The 21,475-nt window shown below is 37.6% G+C and overlaps 1 protein-coding gene across 50 annotated transcripts in view; it reads left to right on the top strand.

Moving 5' to 3' along the window:
- EPB41 (erythrocyte membrane protein band 4.1) overlaps window positions 1–21,475 on the top strand; it is a 175,743-nt gene that overhangs the window by 127,428 nt on the left and 26,840 nt on the right. For 4 of the 50 annotated variants that reach the window (XM_070510546.1, XM_070510534.1, XM_070510531.1 and 1 more), the window contains exons 12-18: window positions 1,464–1,660; window positions 5,102–5,158; window positions 5,324–5,365; window positions 6,281–6,343; window positions 11,028–11,204; window positions 13,003–13,053; window positions 14,386–14,493. In XM_070510546.1, the coding sequence (XP_070366647.1) occupies window positions 1,464–1,660; window positions 5,102–5,158; window positions 5,324–5,365; window positions 6,281–6,343; window positions 11,028–11,204; window positions 13,003–13,053; window positions 14,386–14,493 (695 nt within the window). Of the gene's footprint in view, window positions 1–1,463; window positions 1,661–5,101; window positions 5,159–5,323; window positions 5,366–6,280; window positions 6,344–11,027; window positions 11,205–13,002; window positions 13,054–13,436; window positions 14,008–14,385; window positions 14,494–19,807; window positions 19,850–21,475 lie in introns of those variants that run through there. The other 46 variants (XM_070510564.1, XM_070510548.1, XM_070510565.1 and 43 more) reach the window with 27 other exon arrangements.

Here is a 21,475-nt window from a genome sequence, read left to right as displayed (position 1 = left end):
TCCGCTTTGGTGGCCCAGGGCTCACCGGTTCGGATCCCAGGTGTGGACCTACGTGCCACTTACCAAACCATGCTGAGGCAGACGACCCACATATAGAGTAGAGGAAGATGGGCACGGATGGTAGCTCAGTGCTAATCTTCCTCAGCAAAAAGAGGAGGATTGGTGGCAGATGTTAGCTCAGGGCTACTCTTCCTCAAAAAAAAAAGTAAAGAATTCTATGCAAAATAATTAAAATTAAAGTCTCAGTACATGAAAGGGTAATGATCTGTTATTAGAAATATTAAATCATGTGGAAACACATTGCATTCTTATACATACCAGATAAGTGAGGTTTTACTACAAAATGTATAGATGTTTTCATTTAGTCCCTGAAAGAATGAAGATAAAAATCACAAAAAGAGTATGAGTGATTGTTTTGAAGTAAGCCATCTGAAACTTAGGTGCCCAATAGTCCAAACCAAAACAGCTCTTAACTCCGTGACGACATCACACTTTTGCCATTAGCCTATATTGTGTGTTCTCTCTAAAACAGTCCATATATAGCTTTTTCCCTAAATCGAAGTTTCTAACCTCAGCAACCTTGGCCTGTACACACTAGATGCCAGTACCCCCTCCCACTTCTCTTCCCGGTTATGACAACCAAAAAATGTCTCCAGAAATTGCCATATGTTCTGTGGGCGGCAAAATCACCCCTGCTTGAGAACCACTGCCCTAAATATATTAGAGAATAGGAGCTATAATACAAATTGATAAGACTCTGGGAGAGGGTAGGACAGAACTCAAAAGGTGGTTGTTGGTTTTTTTAAGAGCTAAAGACCAAAGGTTTTGAATTCATAGTATTTTAATCAAATGACTTATTGGAAAGGAAAGAGTCTGGTTCAAAGATTTGCCCTTAAACAAGCATCAGAAAGCGTACGTGTCTTGTCAGGAGATTCATTTATCAAGTTATTTTGTAACCATTCCAAGGAGGCTTCACAGAAAAAATCAAACTTAATTCTTTTTTTTAAAATATAGTTTTAGGTTCCTGAAATCACCTATAAATGAATGGATCTTTATTTCAAAAAGGCTTCATGGGAAAAATGAGATTTAATTGACCCTTCCTTTTTTCTCTGTAGACTACATTGCAGGTTCTTGAAACTAACAGATTACAAGGTTAAACAATCTTGCTAACTTAAATAAAATGAATTTTCAATTTCTTTTCTTATTTTGATGCGCCTCCTCCCTTATGGGATGTGATCGTCAGCACATTTAGCTTTTCTGTTGAAGATATTTTAGCTTTCTTATTGCCATCAGTTACTTGGCAGAGCACTAATGATTTATTTTTTGCCTTCTATGTGACAGCCCGCTGGACACTGTGAACACTCGCACGTGTCCTGGATTCACAGTTGGTTCGCTTGGTGACTTTGAAGTGGTACAGTGACCCTTGCCCTCACTTATTCTTCCCTTTCCCCTTTCTCGCATAGCAGCAGCTGTCCATTCAGCAGACCGAAGTCCCCGGCCCACCTCTGCGCCAGCCATTGCTCAAAGTCAGGTCACAGAAGGTGCACCTGTCAAAAAAGCAGGGGTTTCTAAAGCACAGAAGGAAACAGCGGAGGCTGAAGTGAAAGGAGAAGAAGTGCCGCCTGAGCAGGCTGAGCCGGAGCCCACGGAAGTGCAGAAGGTGTGTCATGAGTCCAGATATGTAGCTAATTCACTTTCTCATTGAGAGGCGTTAACTCTTTGACCAGGGCGCTTTCAAAGCATTGGTTCTTGTAGAATCCTAACCAAGTTGTTTCTTCCTCGCTCTGAAAGAAGGAATCTCCCATGAACCTGTAAAATATTGTCCTAGAATTGTGTCATGAAGACTGTAGGCTATCCCAGAAGTTTTCAGGTGACACACGCCTTTACCCAACTTGTATCTGAAAAAATGAGGCTAATACAGCACACCAGCTCTGTGATCACCTACTTTTAAAAATAATTTTTACTCATCCAGGAGGAATCTCCACATTCCTTTTTAGCAATAAACTCTGCTGGTATGATTAAAATATAATTTGATTTCCTAAGATGAATATATGTGCAACATATTCAAAGAATATCCAAGTGTTACATAAAGCACATCTACGTGGTTGTTCAAATCTTAAATAGCGTTACAAAAAGGGGAAGATCCATTATGTAGGAGAGGTTATGCTGCTTAGTTGCTTACAGCTCTGAGTTGACTGTACCCACAGTCACTGAATGTTATTGGAAAATCACCGGTTTAGGGGCCAGCCCAGTGGCGCATTGGTTAAGTTCACACGTTCCGCTTTGGAGCCCGGGGTTTATCAGTTCGAATCCCGGGTGCGGACATGGCACCGCTTGGCACACCATGCTGTGGCAGGCATCCCACATATAAAGTAGAGGAAGACAGGCATGGATGTTAGCTCAGGGCCAGTCTTCCTCAGCAAAAAGAGGAGGATAGGCAGCAGATGTTAGCTCAGGGCTAATCTTCCTCAAAAAGAAAAGAAAAATCACCAATTTAATAAGCAGATTTCCCAGGGGTAAGAGTAACTGGACTGATCTTTTGTGTGTTGATAGGCTTTTTAAACACATTTAAGCAGTGATGGAGTTGAGGTATTAGTTCAGATTTATTGAAGCAAATACAAGTCTCACCGTTAACAACAGGAATTAATAGAAGCAGTTTTTATAAGAAAAATTACATTTTTATATGTCTGTTAAGAAATGTAAAACCAAATAAGACCTTATAAAGTGCTCTCACCTTGGCAGATGGATTAATCCTGTTCTTTGGAGCCAGTTCAATATCTAGTTTATCTAGAGCAGTGGCCAATCTGGCTCTGTTTTGACTGTATTAAAAAAAAAACAAACGGTTCAATGTGACATGCAGTTTTTACTGTCCTTTGAGACCAACTTGAGTCCAGAGAGAAGAAAAAATTGAGTAAATGGTGTTTTCATTTTTTGTACCTAGCCAAATGTGTATGACCTTGGTCAATAAGTTCAGTATCAACAGTGTCTTTTTAGTGTTAGACTACCTCAGTTTTTACCTGAGGGAAAACTCACCTGACTGGACTATCCCTCCATTTTTTATACTAACTGGAAAGTGCTGGATTAGTGGAGTTGGCAAGGCATCTTATTGAGTGGTTACGAGTCCTTTGGTTTTCTGCTAACTTACTTGTCCTTTTGCCCATAAGGCCAACACAAGTAAGTTCGAGGATAGGTTCCCTTTGCTTTTGGGACCTTGGCAGAGTGGAGAGATCACTTCCCGGTATATGCTCCCCATTTAAGTGCCAGTAGGGGATCTTCTTGCCAATTAATTCTGTATAAATGTATGTTTTGAGATACTTGTGTTGAGGTCAGACTGAGAGCCACCTCTAATAACCTTTTATTACTGTAATGGTAGTGACAGAATTAAGGGTGGCTGAGTTGATTTTATTTGTAGCAGTTAGAAAGTAATTATGGAATTTACCTGAACCCATATTTGTTATATAAAGCAACAGTAGTGATAAAGCAGCCTCGTAACTGTGTAAGTTTCATTTTCTAGCACTAATTTGGTCCCAAGTAGAGATAGTTTTATGGCGTCTTGAGTCATTCGAGCAATCTGTTTTTCAGGTGTGGAGATAGCGCCTCTCCCGCAGATACACCTTTATCTCATGTAATGTTCTCTGTAGCAGCGTACACAACGTGACTGTTGCTGCTGGCCTCCACTCTCAGACTGAAGTAGAGGCTCTCAGTTTCTTGCTGTTGGATTGCTAAGAACCCAAAGCAAAAAGTCATTATTCACTTAAACGAGTAATTTAAGCTTTACAGAATAATTAAAATCTATCATTTGCTAAGCATTCACAACTCTGTGAAGATATTATCTCCATTTTATCAATAAAAACCTTAAAACTTAAACTGAAATAACTTGCCAGTGGCCACACAGCAAGTATATGGGATTCAGAGTAGAAATGACCCAAACTGTTAATTGCCCCTGGTGGTTAATAGTGCTGTAGCTGGTTGTGCTTATGATTTGACGGTGTCACAAAGTTTGGTGTTATCTTTGGTTTGGTTCTTTACATTCAGCTCTAGAGAGCACAGTGACATTGTACTCCGAGGTAATGCTGCCAACTGTGATGGAAAAGAATATGTCAAAACCACAGATTGAGGAGGTTCTGGAAAGACATTTATGATACAAAGTGATTGATTTGACCCTTAATAAAAACTTTGCTACTTTTGAAATATCCATTGCTTGAGGCATTACTCATTCTGTTATGCTTCCTTTTAATAGTCTGCCTGGGATTTTTTTATTTATACTTACTCCATTTTGAGTACATAAAATGACTATTACTACAGGTATTTCAAAGCTAGCCAGGAGAGCTTAGTTATTCTCTTCCTACTATTAAGGATGAATCTAGTCTGTTTACCAAACACATGAGCTCCAACTCCCTAGACAGAAGGTTACGGCGTGTTGAATGTTGCCCCTGAACCCTGTGTGTGCTTATTTATAAATCAACCTTGGAAGTAATTGCATGTGTCAGTAACAACTTGGATTGAGTTTATTTTGCTGTTTTGTTGTCTAATAAACTCAAGAGTGAAACTGCCTCCTTAAATATCTTGATCAACTAACAAATTTTTTGTATTTATCTGCTTGGTGTCATATGTGGTTTATTATGTGTGTGCTTTAACTGTAAAGCCTTTCTTTTTGTTTCTAACTATCATGTATGTCAAACATTGATATCTTCACTTGTAAATTTGTTTTTAAATGTTATTTAAAGTACTTATAGATCATTTAAAAAAAAGCAAAACAAAAACATATGGCTTACTTAAGCCTAAATAATTATTTTTAGTATGTACTTTTTAATAAATAAGTATGAAAATGTTTTTTTCCATCAATAGAATAATTAATTTTCTTTTTTTGATCCTTCGGCTGTCCATATTACCTCTTCAGCCTTGAAAATGTGATGGTGAACTAACAGATTGCTGTTGAAAGTACTCCCCTTCCCTGTGATAGCCGCATAAGACTGCATTGTGATGATTACATACGGCTTATTTCACAACCAGCTTAAAGATGCGGCTTATCTGGAAACAAAGCTATTCATAGAAACCTACTAACCTAAAATGTTTTTACCACTTTATTTCTTAAATGTAGGTGGAAAAAACCCACATCGAGGTCACAGTACCCACCTCAAATGGTGACCAAACACAGGTTTGTGCCAACAGACCACTTGTTCCTTTTCCCCTCCCCGCCTCAATTTTTTCTCCTCCCCCACTCCCCTCTCCTTAAAAAAAATTATAAAATGAAGGTTCCAACAAACTTCAATGAGCCAATATTTTATCATTTTTCTTTCTTTTTTAAATAATGGCAAAACAGAAGCTTGCAGAAAAAACTGAAGATCTGATAAGAATGAGGAAGGTTAGCCATTTTCCCTTTCCCAAAATTACATCACCATCACCCATGCTGACCTTTACAGTGCATTAAAAAGACAGTGACCCATTCTGTCCATTGATTTCTCTTAATCAAAGACTACTTTCAAGTAGCAGATATATATATATGTATGCGTGTGTATATGCATACACACACATACATGTATACCAAATTATAATCCTATGCTATATATTGAAAAATGTCATTAAACTTTCCATTAGGAAAACATCTTTTTCAATGCCATGAAATAATTAGTGAAGGCCAAATCTATCCTTTTTGTTTAAACTTTATAAACAATATTTGACAATGGCACCATATTCTTGGAATCTTTGACAATGTTTTATATGTATTTGGCTGCTCTGCGTCATTCTTCCCAACTATAGAGTGCCATGAATCAGTTCTTACTGAATAGATTACTGACTGATCATGTATAAAACCCTTAGATCTTTCTTCTGAAAGGTATTAGAGATATATGTACTGCAGTATTACTATGTATGAAATATGTCCAAAAAGTTAAATAATGTTTTAAAACATTACTCCATGGAACATGGAGTTTCAGAGCTTCTTAAAGGCATGCATTTTAAGATAACCCTCAAACAGCTCAATTCCAAAAATGAGCATAAAACAGCTTGTTCTGAAAGAAGCCAATGGAGCCGGGAGCACTGTCTGTTTAATTAACATCATCACATTCCTCCGTTGTTCACGAACAACGTCATCCGTTTTCTAGTGGTAATCGTATTCTCTGTGTGTCCTTGTGGTTCTGTGACCATTTTATGTTGGCATATGCTGCATTGTGGACGTTTAATTTTCTTTTTTTTTGGTTTGCCAATTTGCAGTTTTTCCCGCAAGAACAACACTTTAATTTTTTATGCTTTTCTGTTTTTCCCTCTTTCATTTTCACAGAAAAAGAGAGAGAGACTAGATGGTGAAAACATTTATATCAGACATAGCAATTTAATGTTGGAGGTTTGTATGAACTTGAAGCTTATTTCAGTTGGTTGCCTGTAACCTTCTGCATTCTTTGCTGATCCTCCTTTCTTTCTATGCTGCATTTGGTTTTGCATGCCATTGCATGGGAGAATTTAGGTTTAAAATGCTTTTGCATGTTGGTAAACATGAAGATAAGCAACCATCTCTCCTGACGCTTTTTAGTTTCCATCTCTCATACTTATCTAAAAAATATATGATTGGGACGCCTCTGCCTCTCGTGGTTCCATTGTTTTACCCGCTTCTAGAATGTTCTACATCACTGTTAAAAGTTCCTTGAATTTTCCAAGAGTATAAACTGCTATATGTCCCAAACATCAAATTTGCACAATTTTTTCATCTTCTGAACCAAGAGAGTGTAGGAGAAATGATCACAATTCAGAATGGACTTTAAATTTTGAGGATACCAGAAAATGACAGAACAACAGGCAGGGGAAAAAAAGGTAAGTACAGGTAGGAAAGAAGGGAGCCTAGCATTTAATGAGTAGTTAGTGTGATATGAGATAGTTTAATCGTTAAGAACAGGCCTGTGAATGTGGGATTATTATTTAAAGATGAGATAGTTGAGGCTTAGAGAAATTAAGTAATTTCCCTATGGTCACAGAGCTGATAAATTGTTAAAGCTAGGATTTGAGTTAGGGTCTTTCTAACTCTATTAACCCAAACTTTTTTTCCCATTTAGAAATAGCTACATACTGTCTGCTATAGGAATTGTAAGGTCATTTTCCCATTATATTCAATATTGTTCAGATTTTTACTGGACCTATATTACTATACTTTATCTAGTTTTGGACTCCACATTGGAGAGGTAAAGATAAATCTAATTAGAAGATTGGAGGAACTTTATGAAGAAAAATAAAGGAAACTGAAATTATTCTGTGTGGAAAATATGGGTCCATGTTAGTTAACACATCAGAAGAACTCTTATATAGAAGCTGATGACCTAATTATTTTGCCGTTCCACCCAAGACAGAGCACAGGAAATGGGTGTAAACTCTGACATCAGGAATCTAACTTAAATATAAAGGAAATATAAATATATAGGGAGATGATAAACATGGTTCTTACCTTCAGGAAGCTTACAGTGGGGGAAGTGGGGAGGAGAGACACAATAAATAAGTAAACAAATAGCAATAAAGTGATTACAAGTTGTTATAAAAGCTGTGAAGGAAATAAACAGTATGCTTTGCTAACAAAAGGGATCCACTCTGAATAAGATAGACAGAGAAGTTCTCTCTGAAGAGGTAACATTTTAGCTGAGACCTGAAACGTGAACATATATTAAATGTGGTAAACATTATTAAACTGGAAGTTTGAAGAAGCCTTTTTAAGATAGATCTCTGGTTTAATAAAATGGCCTCTAACAAGTACTTAACCTCATCTTATTCTTTGTCAATACGCATATTTTGAGTGCCTGCTGTGTATAAGGTAGTTTAATAAAAGTAGTAAAGATTATAGCCAGCCTTCATTAATCATATACTCTGTGGTGGATATGATACCAGTGCTTTATATACATTTTCCTCATGTAACATGAAGTTTTCCAAGGCTAGACCCTAGGATATGTCACACTTGGCAACTAGATCTCTTTGCCTTAGCCAGAACTGAAACTAGACCTGAAAGTTTCTGCTTCTGAGATTAGGAAGAATAACAAATGTCAGTTGATCTCCTTGTCCTCAGCAGTGTAGCATCTCCCAATTCCAAACGTGCCTATGTCTTGGCCAGTCCATCTTCAGTGCTCCCTCTTAACTGGAATCTGCAGTACCAATCATATATTTGTCATTGTTCCATGAGGTGTGTTATGGCTTCTGAGACTCACAGAGTCCCTGTGTGTGATGTGTTTTTTTCCCAGCATTTCATTGACAGCCATGAGAGGGGATTTCTAAATAAGCGTGTATTTGAAAATTAAAACTACTAACTACCTTTTGAGAATATTTTATATTTAATGAAGTGTTTGATTTGGTTGCTGCTAAAATTATAAGATGATAGGCATCAAAAAGTGTCTAACGTGAAAACAGCCAAAGCAATTTGGCTAACCATCATTCTCTAGTTACTGTAAAAAGGTGTTTTATTTTTCCCCTAAGGAAGTTCTCTCAAATTATCTGTCACTCTAGCAGGTTTTTTTTTTTTAAGCATTCCTTCCTCCCTCTACTCCTACCCCACCCCCACTAATGCTTTGTTCTGGCACAAATAAGATCGAGTTCATTTTTAGATCTGCCGCCGCCTCCTCTAGCTCCCAAGGAGAACCTGTAGCAAGTGTCTATGACAAATTCTATTTAGAATAGGTCCCTTTGAGATCTTAATTTTACTCTGTGCCCCTACAGGTTTCCAGCAGAGCCAGCTAAGAAGGATGGAGAAAGCTCCCTCAGAAGCTACTGATTTTATTGAAACATTTATTTTCTCAGGTTCCAAGCCAATCAAAAGCTAGGCAAGAAGAGTAACAAATCACTGGCCTCTCATAGTAAGAGGCTAACCCCGAGAGTTATGGTTTTACCATAGCATCTCTTGCTCATTTTTGTCTTGCTCCGTTCATACTTTTAACTCTCCCAACTGTGTTAAGTTGTTCTCGGCCCAAGCAGATTTAATTTTGTCGGAAGCTGGGTCACAAGGCTTACACGCCTGGTGGGTGTCAGTTACTCAGCCTACTACTGAGTCTTTGACTAAGCTTGTTCATGCTTTTCTTTAGCTAGTAAACACGCTTTTCTTGTTTTCAGCTAGAACAAAAGTGCAAACTGTTATTTCCCCCATAGTGAAACCCATACTCGTGAGCTATCCTCACATTTCAGCCTAGCAAGCAAGAGGTACCCTATGAGGGAGCTACAGGATTGCCCTCTTGGGGTTAGTTTTCTCTTTGACTGATCTCAAAGCAAATATATGTGGTTCAGTCTTGCAAAAACAAAAAGAATAGACTATTAAATGAATTTTCTTTTTTTTTGAGGAAGGTTAGCCCTGAGCTATCTGCTGCCAATCCTCCTCTTTTTGCTGAGGAAGACTGGCCCTGACCTAACATCCGTGCCCATCTTCCTCTACTTTATATGTGGGATGCCTACCACAGCATGGCTTTTGCCAAGTGGTGCCATGTCTGCACCCAGGATCCAAACCGGCAAACCCCGGGCTGCCGAGAAGCCGAATGTGCGCACTTAACCGCTACGCCACCAGGCCGGCCCCTAAATGAATTTTCTGAATGAATATCTCCAGAACCAAAACTGTGTCATGGGCCTCACTGATTCTTTTTCCTATGCTGTTTTCCCTTGGACATTGCTTTTGAAGAATTTTCTTTAGTTGAAGCCTATATTGCACCAGGAAAAACTTCTTAAACAAATTATTTTTTTTAAAGGGGTTCCAACTTTTTTTTTTCAAAATGAGGCTGTTTGTCATGGAGCCAAAAAAAAGAAAGGCTAGTCCAAAAATTCACACAGCGTATTTGGAGATATATTTAGTATTATGCTTTTCTTGGATACAGAGCTGCCTTGATATATAATAAACACAGAAATTTTAGCAGTCATCAAGTGAGGAGCTCCCACATGTTTTGATCTCAAGCATAGATCTTTTGAGTTTTTTCAGAGCAGTATCTTGGACAAAAAATACTTGAGTTTTTGTCTTCAAGTTGTAGTTCCCAGATTATTTCTGGCCAAGTCTCCCTTTTGAAAGTTGTTATATGCTTCCTGTTACATGAACCTGAATATTATTTCTCATATTGTTTCTAGCTTTATTAACCTTAGTTTTGATCATTTCTCTCTGGAATATCCTCTTGAAGAGCTTACCCTTAGTTGTCCAGTATTCAAATCTGCTGGAACAGTTGAGTTATTTTAAATTGTCAAGGAGATATATAAGGTATTTGACAAACTCTTGATAAATCACTCCCAGGGCACTGAAGGGTACTGGCAGAAGGTCCCTATTTTGAATTGTACTAAGAGACGAAGTGAAGCTGTTAGAACCTGGAAAGCATAAGACTTTTAGTTTGTGTGAATAGTATTGGCAACGAAAAAAGCCATTGTGTCACATACCCCTGAGTAGTTATTCAGAGACGGTAACAGTCTGCTCCGGAGGCTTGAGCAAGGAATTTCAGAAATAAATTTTTGTGAAGAAAGGGCTATTCTTGTTTACCAAAAGCCAACAGCCACCTAGTCGTAGGGAAGCAAAACTACATCCAAGCAGATATAGAAGGACACCTTACTTGCAACTCGCCAAAGCAGCCAGTGGTGGGAGTTGAATCTTTCACTGTGTCCTGCATTTAACAGTTTCTCCTTATCTATTGCTATCTCCATCCTGCCTGAGCTGAGCCTAAATCAGTTCATATTAAGCTGAGGCTAATTGTGTTGTGGGACTACCTTCTTGGGATGAGGAGCCGGAGATCTAGCGCTGCGTCATAACGGAAAGAAGAGGTGTAAAATTAAGGAGTGAGCCCTTTGTAAGTCACCTAACTGCTAAGAGCTATGGGGTTATGATGCTTTACTGCTTCCAAGAAAAGCACCTCATTTAAAAAAAAAGCAAGCAAATATACCATGTTGTATATTTACAACTTGAATGCAATTTATGGATTAGTAATATCTATCCTGGATGTGGTGTGTTTTCTACCAGTGCCCATAGTCTGTGATGGGCATCCCTTGGTGTGTTTTTTTCCCTGAGCATTTATCGTTTTGCATCTTTGTCCTTTCAACTATAGGATTTAGGCAAGAGTCAAGAAGAGATCAAAAAACATCATGCCAGCATCAGTGAGCTGAAAAAGAATTTCATGGAATCTGTACCAGAACCACGGCCTAGTGAATGGGATAAACGCTTATCCACTCACTCCCCATTCCGAACACCTAACATCAATGGCCAAATCCCCACAGGAGAAGGAGTGAGTATTTGGTCCGTGTGACCAGTTGTGAGAATGTGTGAAATAGATGTGTCTGTATGTTAATATTCTGTATCTGAGAGAAAGTTTAGAGCTGAAGTTTAACTTCAGTGCCTCACCAATTCATTGCAGCTTTAAGGCATTCCTAATCAAACGCTCGTTTTTTAAGTCATATGGACTACCCCCTCCAATTGTGGGGGCCAGTCAGAGGTACAGAGCTGACCAGACTCTGAGAACTGTCTGCAGCTGCGTGCTTCTGGCTAGTGTGTGTTTACAAATTGACCATAAGCCAATGGAACTTTATGTTCAAACTGTGCCTTCAAGGACCAGAGAGTTGACTAAATTTAGTAAGGTCAAAATTGGAAAGGGATAAGCATTTTTTAAAAACTTTATTTGAACGTTTGCACGACTTGGAAATGTCTGGAATAGTTGACCACAATTATGTAATAAACCAAGAAGGCCCCTAAGCCAGAGAACGCAAGACCCTAAGTATTAATGATTGGATTTCAATTTTAGAAAAAGTATTGATGATTTATTTTATTTTTATGAATAACATCAAACTTTTAATACACTGTTTTGTGAGATAGTCACAATTAGAGGAAGCCAGAGATGGCTTTCAGAGGCTCTCCTTTTTCTATTGTTGTTGTCATTACCTGTTTTAGAAATCCTACACCTGAATAAATGAATCTGTGTAATGAGAATATATTAAAAGTTACCTTGAGCATATATTTTAAAATTATTTACTTAATCTTTAGCCTATACGTAAAAGATTTAAATAAATAGTCACAGTGACTCACTGAGTGATTGTACTGGTTTTAAAATTATATGCTTGTTTTTCCCCCAAGGCAGTAGCTGTTCTAGTTAAGAAAGGGAAAGTGGTGTCTTAATAAGTTAAAAAAACCCTTGTTTTTATATTCAGAATTCAGAGTAAATTATCCAACTTATTGTTTAGTTTCTGGAACTGGAGAAGATAATAAAAGTTCGTTCTCAAACTTTTGTATTTTTTATATTTTTTCAAAATGTGATTAAAATTGGCTAACGATTCTCCAAATAAGAGTTGAACCAGTTTTACCGAGACTGGAGAATTCCTGAATGACGGGCGGTAAATAGTTCCCAGGGATGATAGGATGCAGTTGCTCCTCCTCACTGTCTTCTCAGCCTCCATTCCCTGCTGTGAATGGACATTAGTTTTCTATTCTAAACCCAGAGAATGGACCCTGAACTGAGACAGTGATTCTGTTTCCTGTGAGTTTGTGGCTCCATGAGAAAATGCCTTGTTGCTCCCTCTCCTCGGTAACCCTATCTGCGTACCATACCTGCATGTTTTATAGAAGTTTTCTTTTTGACTTTGTGCAAATAATAAAAGATGCTCAACTACTTTGAAAAAGTAACTTAGTACTCTCTTGGATGAGGTTTGGTAAATTTGAATCGGTCTCCATTTCCAGAAAATATCTTAATAGAAACCCTTCAGAAACCATCTCAGGGCTGGCTTGGGGAATGGCTATGTCATTTTGTGGACTTTAAAGAAATGACTTTTTATAAATTAAATTAGATCAGTGGGGAGTACTTAAGCAACTTTAGCTCTATGTTTAGGTGTATTATCCCTCTAAATGCATGATGGGATAAGTAAGAACCATACTGTGATAACTTTTTTATATGGGATAATTCCCCTTTCTGGCATATCTCACTTCCTTAATAATAGGACAATATTTCTGTTCTCTGGGGATACCTCTTCCACCTTTGACAGCATTGTTCTTGCATTTCAAGGCAACTGAATTGTATATAATTTGTGTATGACCAGGTGAAGAAAACCTCTGTCCTTCCCTCGGAAAGAAAGGTTGGTGGGCCAGAGGTAAAGCTGCCGTTATGACTTGTGCTTCTCGATCAGAATTTGCTCTTGTCATGGCACTTAAGCAGATAATCCCCCCAGAACTGAACAGCAGCTGCTGAGTACTTTTTTTTTCTTTTGGCTATCCTAGTAAATTCACACTCACCGCCTTCTGACCTAACACAGAACATTTTCACTGCTGCAGCTTTTGCAGCTTTCAATTTGCTTATTTCGGCGCATGGCTGGTTGAAAAGCTGCATGAAGATGTACATATGTATTCGGAGAGAAAACGAATTTAATTGTACCCTATTCTTTTTATGTTGTCTTTCTTCTCCCTTTTATTTTCTTTTAAAAATCATTATAATTTTGCATCCTTTCTTTTCCTTTTTTTCTTTTTTGCTGACCAGTCCCCCAGCTACTTTCTCCCTGATACGTATCACTTAGGGGTGTGCAAAGAACCAGTGCTGAACTTCCAGACTGATCAGAGAAGGCTGGCTCAACTGAGAGAACTTAGAGCCAAGTTTTTCCTTTCATAGTAACATCTGTTATGACTGGATGGCAGAGTACAGAAATCGTGGGGGGAGAAAAGCTTCTCAATTGGACAATTGGAAAAAAAAATAGCTTTCCTTAAAAGTGTCAAAAATATTTGCTTAATGTGATATAAAAACCTTTATGATGGTCATTATTATTTTTAAACATGATTCTGAGAGAGAAGGGGAAGGAGTTTGTTATTGTTGAGATTTGTGGGTTTGGGGTTTTTTTTTTGGTAGACCTTGGTGGCACATAAACCTTTTATACTTTTGTTTTTCTTTTGCAATCTTTAAAATGTACAGGGTTAAGATTTTTATTCCCACGAGCAAAAGCTAATTGCCATACTGAATGAACTGTTGCAGTTTTTAAAGTCTACATGAAGAGATATTAGGGTAACTTTTTATATTCTGCCATTCTATTTGTAATAAAAGTAACTTTTCTGATGGCAAGAAGAATGCTTCATTATTGGCTTTGCCCAATTGATGTAAGAATAATTGGCAGCACCGAAGCAATCAAAAATGACCCAAAAGTCATGGGTGAATATACTTGAAGGAGGAGTAAATACTGTAACTAAGGAAGTCCAGTGATTCCTTGAACTTTCAGGACTTCTAATGTTCATTCATTCAACAGATTATCCATTGAGTACCCTACTGTGTGTGTTACAGAAACTTTGCCAGGATAAATTGTCAAAGTAAAGGAAAAAAAGAGCATCCAAAAGATCTTCCCAAATCCTTTGCACATCCCCAAGTATCATTTTTGAGCATTTTCCATCTGTCATTTTGTTCATCTTTCTCTGTCTTTCTTGATCTTCTACCGTGAAAGCAGACACAGGAACGTGCTCTGTTAGTGCAGGATGAAGAGAAAATTAAAAGGCAAGAGAGATCTACTGAAAGAGCCTTGCCCCAGCAAGAAAATGAAGAAATTCTTCCCAAGGTTTCTATTCCAATCCCCGAGGATCACAAGTCTCTCAAAAAGTGCCACCTCTACTCTAGTACTTTTCCATATCCTCGTATTCCTTTTATGATGTCTTTTCTTGTGGTTCTTGTGTTGGCTATTTGGTGGTTGGTCTTTCTGTGATCGGAAAACAGGGTGCTCATCTGAAACGTCAAGACTAAAACCCTTGAACTTTTGTCGTTGGCTTCTGCTGTGTTACCTCCTGTGTGATGCCCTCTGATCGTGATAGTTCACTGTCCTAGAGGAGCTCTTGTGGTCACTTTTCTGTCAATAAAATGTCTCTTTGTAGAATGTGTATCGTGGGCTACAAAGGAGTAGCAATGGATTGCCCAAGCCAGCTTTCCTTGCTGAAGTTTAACGCATTTAGATTTAAGCATATGGCAGGTTGGTACTTTCCCCAAAAGCTTTAACTCTTCTATCCTGCATGTTCTTATTCTTCACTGTTGCTGTGCCCTCCTCTCCAATGTTTCACACAAAGCAAGATACTCTGTAGAAAAATTTGATGGGATATTTTCCTAATCTTCTATAGTCATTTGTGTGGCATGGGCTCTGTAGTTTAAGAAAAAAATTGAACTTGCTATCCTTTCAAAAGCCTTAAAATGATACGTTTTAATCTATGTATCCATAACCACTCCTTTTCTTGAGATATCAAACAAGTCTATACAAAGGCCTTTTTTGGAAAAGGGCTTTTGACTTCTGTGGCCTTCTTATGTGTATATCTGAGATGTATAGGACAAACAACTTTATCCTGCCTAATGTATAGAAGAGATATGCAAAGGTTGAACACCATCTTTTCACAGGTAGAATGTTGATGGTTTAAGTAAAATGGTGCTGGTGCCCCTTAGCCTCCAGCCAGGGCTGAATTTCCCAGACTGCTCTGCCCATCTTTAAAAGTCCTGGAATACAGAGTTATTCAAGATCTGTACATAAACATCCCCTTCCCTGAATTAAAATACTGTGTTACCTCTTTATAACTTGAGTAATTATATTGCTAAAAGCAATATTTAGCCATTTAATAGCTTAAAATATGTATCGATGTATTTTGTTTTCCTGATAGACTTCAGACCTGTTTATCCTTACATATGTGTTGAAATCAATTGTTTTTAGTCCATGGCCTTGTGAGCTAAAGTTCTGTTGTGACAAGTATGTGTCCTCTGTTTGCATGTTGATTTTTAAGGCTTCGTGAAGTAAATATGAGTGTGCTCTCTCTTCACAACACAACTTGAATGCCTAATCTGTTGTTTCTTACCTCAATATTAATGAAATTTTGCATGAGGCTTGCTGTTTCTGGCACTTGAATGTACCAATGTGGATAATTTGGTTAATGTTGTCTCAAATATTGGTTTCGAAATCTGAGTTCATAAGGTTATCAAACTGAGATTATTGTACTTTGTTTTACTTCTCAATGCTTTTCAGTTGATGAAACCTGTAAACAAGAATTTTTGTTTTTAAGATGATGGCTTCTTAGAGCAAAAAAAAAAGAGAAGAGTAAAGCCAAGAATCTTTTGTCCTTCAACACCAACCACTATTGTTCTCTTCTCTCTGGAGACATGTAGAAATAATTCTCTGGTGTTTCCTGACAACTGCTACTCTGTCATCATAGGCTTTCCAAAAAAACGGGAAAAGAAGCAAAGAGCGGGTTAAATTTTAAAATCTGGTGTAATTGTGTATCTTTCATGTCACAGGCTATGTCTGTTTATAACACATATTTTGTAATTAAGCATATTTATTGATTCACTCATAATAAGAAGAGAGAGGCCTCAAATCAACCTGAAATATTACAAAGTTATTCTCTAACACAGAAAGTGATCATCATAAGTACTCCCCTTTATCTATGAAATAGAGATGCAAGAGCTTTCCTTATGAAATACAGAACTATAGCATTGGTTAGAATCTTTTAAAATTTTTTCAAGGGACTAAAAAGGAAATAATCTTAGAATTTTATTGATACTTTTATAACTTTCAGGTCATATTTCCAGTTTTCATCCTTGTACATAGCTTTTTATTAATTATTATTGTAAAACTTCACCTTGAATTTTGTTTCCCTTTGTATTAGAGTTATTCCAAGTCCGTTAAGAGTCTAGAGTAAGCCAGCAATCCTTTCAGTTTTCTGAAGTGTGGCAGGAGTTCTCAGAAATCTTTACTGATGGTCAGAGGAGAGGCCCTTTTTTCTATTAATAGGGTAAGAATGGTTGAGAAGAAAAGGGCCAAGCCTTCGTATTGGACTAAGCGGGCCAGTGCAGACTCAAAAGATATACCCATCAGAGTTATCAGTGGAAAAATACTGGATGTTATACCTTTGTACGACCTAAACTTAATGCTGCCAATGTCTGTAACATAAAGCTGTGAATAATCTTGATTTCCTTCTCTCGTCTCATTCCATTCTCAATACCAGAGACAGGTCCAAATAGCTGTGTATCAGTTTTACCCTGGTTCAGCTTCTTAATGGCAGGTTGATAAATAAAAAACAATATCTTCTACAGGTATCAATACAGACCAGTAAAAAGTCTTGGGTGTTTGCCTTGGTTTTGCTATTAGTCGTTTCTCTGAGAAGTTCACTTAACTACTTGGTGCCCAGAATTCCATAGTAATGTAGAGACAAACCTACCTGGTGAGAATGACTCTGTAGCCTGTTCCAGGAGCCAGAAGCTCTGGCTGTCATTCCATTCTTGGTCCTTTGGGGACTGGGAAGATGGAAATTAAAAAACAAAAAAACACATATTAACTTCTTGGAATTTTTTATGTGAAAGTAAGCAATTAAATAGCTGTGTTTATTTCCATCTACTCCTTTGACCAAGCACTTAAAACTGGTAAAGTTAAAAAATGTCTTTCCAGATTCGTCATCCTCTTAAGCAATTCATCTTATCCATATGGTATACTTAGGGTGGACCATATTTGAAAAGAAACCCAGCATCTATATTTTGGACCTATCTTTTAGCCATTTTCTTACACTTGGAATATGAAGGAGATTCTGTTTTCATAGGTCAGTTTTACTACGTGTTTACATCTTTGGTAAAAGTTTTGAAGGGAGAAGATTTTGACTCTGTTGACTAAAATTAGACTGGGATTAACGGTGGGTTAGATTTCCAGTAGTCATCCTAGATCCTAGTACATTTCTTTCTATTAAATATTATTGTAAATTTTACTCTGATATTTCTGTGGGTAGAAGCCGATTCACTTTTTCCTACATTCCTAAGTCACTTCTGTAACTTCCTACAGATAAGCATGTAGGACACACTAGGCATTAGAGGTTTGGTTGTGATTTAGAAGGCATTACCAATCAAAATTTGTGCTTGGGCTTTACCCAGTGATCACCTATTTGCAAAAGGAAGACAGAAAACTCAAAAAGAATATGAGACACTTTCTCATTATTGCTTTTTTTTTGGTCAAGGGTATGGAATATATTAAAGATATATAGAACTTCTCTACAGAGTTCTTCCCTTCTGTTCTTCACAGACATGATAAAATTCCAGACTTTTACAACATTCTCTACTGCATTGAGAAAGACCATTATATAATTTCTATCATACATAGAAATTTCATTTTTTTCATTGCACTCAAACTACCCCTGTTGTTGTAATTTGGGTACCAGAAACAGAGCCAACTCCTTAGTCTTCTCTATGATGCATGGCCTGTGGGATGCTCTATCTGCCTCCTCCACACTGGGCAGTAGTATCAGTGAGCCTGCTCTCATGCCTGCTGCTGTTACCCTCATGCCTCAGGATCTCCTTTTCTACTGCAGCAGAACATGACACGAAAAGAAACACATTGATGCAGACCTAGGAATGGTGGAGAAGGTATGGTTAGGGTGAGGAACCCATATAAAGCTAGGCTGGAAGGAAGAGGGGTGGCTATGATCAACAGTTACAAATTCATGGACTATTTCATTTTGTAAACGAAATTCCTGTCATACTAGAACTTGAAAGGCAAAAAGAAGACAAAGGAATTTATTACTCCCACAGATCAGATATACAGGCTAAACACTAAATAACTTTAATAACCTAACTAAATATATAGATGACAGATTGTTGAAGAAACATCTGCTTTAGGAATGCTTTTCTAATCTTTTGTGATTGATATCCTAGGGGGTAGCTTCCCCCTTTATCGTAGTCAAAAATCCTGTTTGGGGTAAATAATAGAATAAATGTAACATTTCAAAGATGAAGGAGGCGGGGAGGCAGAAAGTCCCAACCATCTCTTCAGGTCCCCCAAAAACAATAAAGGATACAGTTTAGTCTCTCATTTTCTCCTCTACTGTCTCTTTAAGGAAAAGTCTTCAGATGTGCAGGATCTTATTTCAACAAAACAGAATAAGAATTAAGGGAAAAACATGGTTCCTGCTATCGATTCATTTGTTCACTGCCCACTAGGGCATTGTATTACAGCGATGCAAAGAGTCAGCGTTATCAGAAATTTAGAATCGGACAGGCCCCTCATCCAACTCCTCTCCCTCCAATGCTTGATTCTTTTGTACGGTATCAGTTAGAGATTTAGAGACCAAGTGGTGTCCCAGCCTGTGATTAAATATCTCCCAAGATACAACACGTCTCATCTTTGGACATCACTGATTTTTATATAGAAATCATTCTTATATTAAGTCAAAATCTGTTTCCCTATAGCTTTTACTTCTTGGTCCTGAACGAAGGCATTCTGAAGAATTTTCTATTTTCCACATTATAAGCTCTTCACATAGTTAAAAGTAATTCTCACAGTTGGAATTAGTCACAATTCTTGCCCTCAGATACCTTATCATCTAATATTCAGATCTGTCTCAGTCTTCCTCCTAGCATGTTATCCTTCCGCTTTCTTCCTTTCTTTTTCTACCTTTCCTTGTTTTATCAGCTCTTTTTCTTTATTCTGGCTCTATTGCCCATATTGCTTTCCTATGGTTTATTCAGCTTTATGTCCCTACTCATTGACTTACCCTCTCTAAAAGAACATTTTGAAATTCCTGGAAATCCCAGCTTCTTCATAGATAACACAGGTACTTGGAATTTTTTTTTTTAGATAAAAGAGTCGGGGTGGGATAGTTTTGTATGTTTGGAAACTTCTTGTAGCCCAGAATCTGTTGACAAGGTAGCATCACTATTATATTTTGAAGAAGCACACCACCAGAGCCTGCATTCTAAGTTTGCTCGCCTTCTTTGATAGCCTGACTAACCTTTACATGCTTTAGCACACCCAAGTGATTTGATTTATACTGGTGTGATATGATAAAATTATGCAAACTTTAGATCCCCACCAGAAAAAGTGACATTAAAAATTTGAAATGTTGGTAATCCGTCTCTTTTAGTTTGTGCCTGTCTTCTCAAAACCGTGAAATTCTCAAAGGTGAGAGGCCTTGTTTTACTCATCTCTGTTTGCCAGTCTATCACCTTTGTATCTCAGATATATAATAAATAATTAATATTTATTAAATTGAATTAAATGATTAGTCACAGATGGTTATGAATAAACTCTAACTTTTCACTTACAATCTCTTGTATTAGGACACAAATTTGTGCCAAGTTAATTACCATATGCCCACTCAGTACCTGCAGGTAGCCCAAAAACCCAAAAATGGCCCAGAAGTCACTGTCTCTCTTGTTAATCCTGTAGTATGGTCCCTGGTTTATTCAAAGAATCTACGTGTATGACTCTATGGTAGGTGTCAGTCTCTCTTGATAATGTCTTGTTATTTGGTTCAACTAAAAGCTTTTATCCATTTACCACAGGTAATAATCAACTATTTTCACTGTAGAACATATTATTGAGACTGGGGTGCTTGTCTGTATGTATAAATTCATCTTGGAGTGTGATATCGTAAGGGGAACCTGTTATTTGACAATTTGTATTTATCTAAAATACAACACAGAGAGCACTTTGATACATTTGTCCTGTGTTTTACGTGATATGAAAACACCAGACCTATCAAACTCCTGTGATATAAGAGTTTTGTGTATCAGATAGACCAGGGGTTGGCAAACTTTTTCTGTAAAGGACCAGATAAATATTTTAGGCTCTACAGGCCATGTAGTCTCTGTCATAACTCAGCTTTGCCATTGTGGAGCAAAAGCAGCATACGCAATAAATAAACAAATGAACGTGAATGTGTTCCAATTAAACTTTATTTATGGACACTGGAATTTGAATTTCGTATAAGTTTGTGTGTCACTAAATACTATTCTATTTTTTTCCCCAACCATTTAAAAATGTGGCTCATAGCCATACGAAAACAAGGAGAGGGCTGGATTTGGCCTGCTGGCTGTAGTTTGCTGACCCCTGATATAGGTCTAAGAACCAGAGCTCTGATTGATGACATTTTCTGCCTTTGTCCTGTTTTGAAGAGCTGTAGCTGTGTCTTAGCATCTTCATTCAGTGTTGAAGTATTTTTGGTCTTGTTTATGATTAGAAATGGAAAACAACAGACAAGGCATTTGTTTCTGGCTATCTGGCGGTCAGGGTACATCTGAAGTATCTGTAACCACCACAGCACCCCTGCCCTCGTCAGTTTTCCAAATTGTTCTATGTTTACTGTGTCCTAACATAGTCATTGATGAATCCAGCTAACCCTTTTGTTCTGTTTGGTTTTGAAGGGTCTGCCTCCATTTTCCCCTAAGGAATAAAGAAACAATTCCCACATTCATCTTCTCTTTAGCCAAGTTTTAGAGCTATCTAGGGAACATGGTAAAGAAAGTGAAATGATTTTCACTCTGAACTTTTGGTACACCTTAATGTTTCCAGTAGTTGGATATATTTGAGGTTGGGTATCTAAGGAAAACATTTTAGAAGGGTTCCTCTTTCAAAATAGAGATTTGTCTGAGAAGAATTCCCCAATTCAGGGCCTATTTGGGTGGTATTTACCAATAAGCCAGAATAAAATAAAGTTATATTCTTTTGGGAGGGTCTTTGCTCCCTGCTTGATGTGGCTGTGTTCAGAAGGATTTCTTGATCTCTATAGCTTTGGGAGTGCTTTCTAGTA

This window comes from Equus asinus, chromosome 5 (genome assembly GCF_041296235.1).
Source record: "Equus asinus isolate D_3611 breed Donkey chromosome 5, EquAss-T2T_v2, whole genome shotgun sequence".
Taxonomy (NCBI): Eukaryota; Metazoa; Chordata; class Mammalia; order Perissodactyla; family Equidae; genus Equus; species Equus asinus.
The sequence above is the reverse complement of the archived record's forward strand: the minus strand, read 5'-3'. Positions and strand labels throughout refer to the sequence as shown.